We start from the raw sequence: 2,500 nt of genomic DNA on the forward strand, positions 1-2,500 counted from the left end.
TACATCTGGTGATTCTATCTATGAGATTGTGTACATTGTCAGTTGTAGTGAATCCATACAGCTGTGTATCGTCTGCATAAAGATGGTAATTGAGATGGTAATGGTAGAAAAAGGTACCATATGATAACAAAATGGACCAAACAATTAAAAAGCACTTCGTGGCAGAAACAATTTTTCATATGATACAATATGTACCATATAATTAAAAAGCACCTTAAGGCAGAAAAAAGGTACCATATGATTACAAATGTACCATATAATTAAAAAGTACCTTATATGGCAGAAAAACGGACCATATGATACAAAATGGACCATATAATTAAAAAGTACCTCATGGCAGAAAGAGGTACTATAATATGACCACAAAAGTATCATTTTTTGGTTTTAGTAAAAGTTTTATGACAGAAAGGTGGGAAGACATGCAAAAACATGAAACCGCTCAGCCAGGATAGGGAAAGGTGGAAAGTGTTTGTTCGTGGCCTGTATCCTGATCCAGGGGGAGAAAGGCAATGATGATAATGAAGAGTTTTACAGCACTTTCAACACAATAAGGTCATATAACTGCCGAAGATAAGAGATGTTGCAAAAGAGCAGCAAATATTTTTTAAAAGGAGGGGAGATGAGGACAACAGATGTTTGATAGGAAAGAAGGAGCAAATCACACCAGGGCATATGCCAACCATTCATTCCTTTGCAGCCATTATATTTTAGAGAGTTTTAACTCATTCAGTGCGACAGACGAGAATACTCGTGAAACCTGGGTCCCGCCAACATACTAGCAACGAGTATTCTCCCATTCTGCCTCAGTATCTTTATAGAAAGAATTACTCTATCTAATCCAACCAAGTTATTTGAACTAAACGTGATGCATTATGGGAAAGGTCAAGGAGACATTTTTTCTGCTCAAACAGCCATTGAGCCCGCAAGTTTTGACTGATTTTCCTGGGTAGACCTAATGTCATGTTGCCATAACAAAACTGCCCAGTATATGAGGGGAGTTCACTGCTGGAGCGCTCAGCACTGAATGTTGTTAGCTTTAGCAGAGCTTTTTACGGCGCTCGCAACTGCATAAGTTCATATGAGTCAGCACTGAATGAGTTAAACCCTCCCCCCCAAAACAAAACAAAACAACAACAAAAATCCCAAGAAAGCTGCAATGCCTAGCAGTAGCAGCACTCGGACTGACCTGCTCCGTGATGAGCACGGACAAGTTGCGATACTTCTTGTTGATCTTGAGCCCGATGGTCATGAAGCGCATGAGGAACACGGCCAGAGCGATGCACCAGACCATCAGCTCCCAGTTACACAGGTAGTCCAGGTAGCTGTCCGACTCTTTCAGCATCTGGAACAGATCAAATTAATCCTTCGATTCATTCAAATGTCAGCTGAAGTCATATTTCTGTATTTAAATTGACAAGATGTATATTTAGAAAGAGAAATTTTCTTTAAATCAGAACACAACGTTTTATGTTACTGTTGTGTTGTGAAGCGCTCAGAGCCTGTGTATTTTAATCAGGACTGAGAGCTAATATAAATGCCATTTATTATTATTGTTATCATTATTAAATGAAATTGTATAGGTTTAGTTTCAGTTTCAGTAAAAGTTTTACGGCACTTGCAAGCAACACAATTAGGTCATATCAGTGCCAAAAATTAAAGGTGTTACAAGAGAGTAACAAACACAATAAAAAAAGGACTGGGAGAGCTAAGGATGATAAATGTTAGATAGGAAAGAAAGAGCAAACCACATCAGAGCATCCACAACTAACCCACACCTCCAAATTTAACATCCATCTTTGAAAGAATCATGCTAAATAGACAAATTAGTGTAAAGTGCCTGTTACCAAGGATGCAATGATGGACAGAGCCTCTCTCTCTCTCTCTCTCCCCCTCTCTCTCTCTCTCCCCCTCTCTCTCTCTCCTCTCTCCCTCTCTCTCTTGGTACTGTGGCGTCATAAGTGGTCAGCAATGCTGACAGCATGCAGCACGCAAGAACTCAACACTTGCTCGGGGGTCCTTAAAAAGGGTTGAACGTGAGTCACTGAAATGAGCCTCAAACCCCTGAACCGTACAAAAGTACTGTGGGCTACCCTTTGTGCTTTCTCTCATTCTATAAATCAGAATACATTGGGGTGGGGGCGGGCAGTAGAAAACTTAAAGATTTTTAAAAATGCAAATGTACAGATAGAACATAACATCATCGATATGTACATGATGTATCTATACATCATCACCAATATATCGTGGACTGACGCAGAAAGAGAGAAGCCGAGTCGTCTGCCAACTGACCTGCAGAGAGATGAGACAAACGGTGGAGATGGCACACAGGAAGCAGGCAGATACAATCACGTCCACCGATCTCTGGGGGCCGCGACGCTGAAAAACAAATAAGTCAATGAGTCAACACCTTTTATACATTTGTGTGTGAATTTTACTGAAATTTTTTTTATCAAGGGCACAAAAAACGTAAACTTTCAGTTTCCATTGACACTCAAGCTTT

At 40.1% G+C, this 2,500-nt stretch overlaps 1 protein-coding gene across 1 annotated transcript in view; it reads right to left on the reverse strand.

Moving 5' to 3' along the window:
- The window catches only part of LOC101847353 (putative homeodomain transcription factor), a gene marked incomplete in the record, with an annotated part of 51,744 nt that overhangs the window by 3,660 nt on the left and 45,584 nt on the right, over positions 1-2,500 (reverse strand). Inside the window, 2 exon segments of the mRNA XM_035971101.1 lie at positions 1,187-1,342; positions 2,290-2,376. Of these exon segments, the coding sequence (XP_035826994.1) occupies positions 1,187-1,342; positions 2,290-2,376 (243 nt within the window).

Source organism: Aplysia californica, unplaced genomic scaffold (assembly GCF_000002075.1).
Source record: "Aplysia californica isolate F4 #8 unplaced genomic scaffold, AplCal3.0 scaffold00376, whole genome shotgun sequence".
Lineage (NCBI taxonomy): Eukaryota > Metazoa > Mollusca > Gastropoda > Aplysiida > Aplysiidae > Aplysia > Aplysia californica.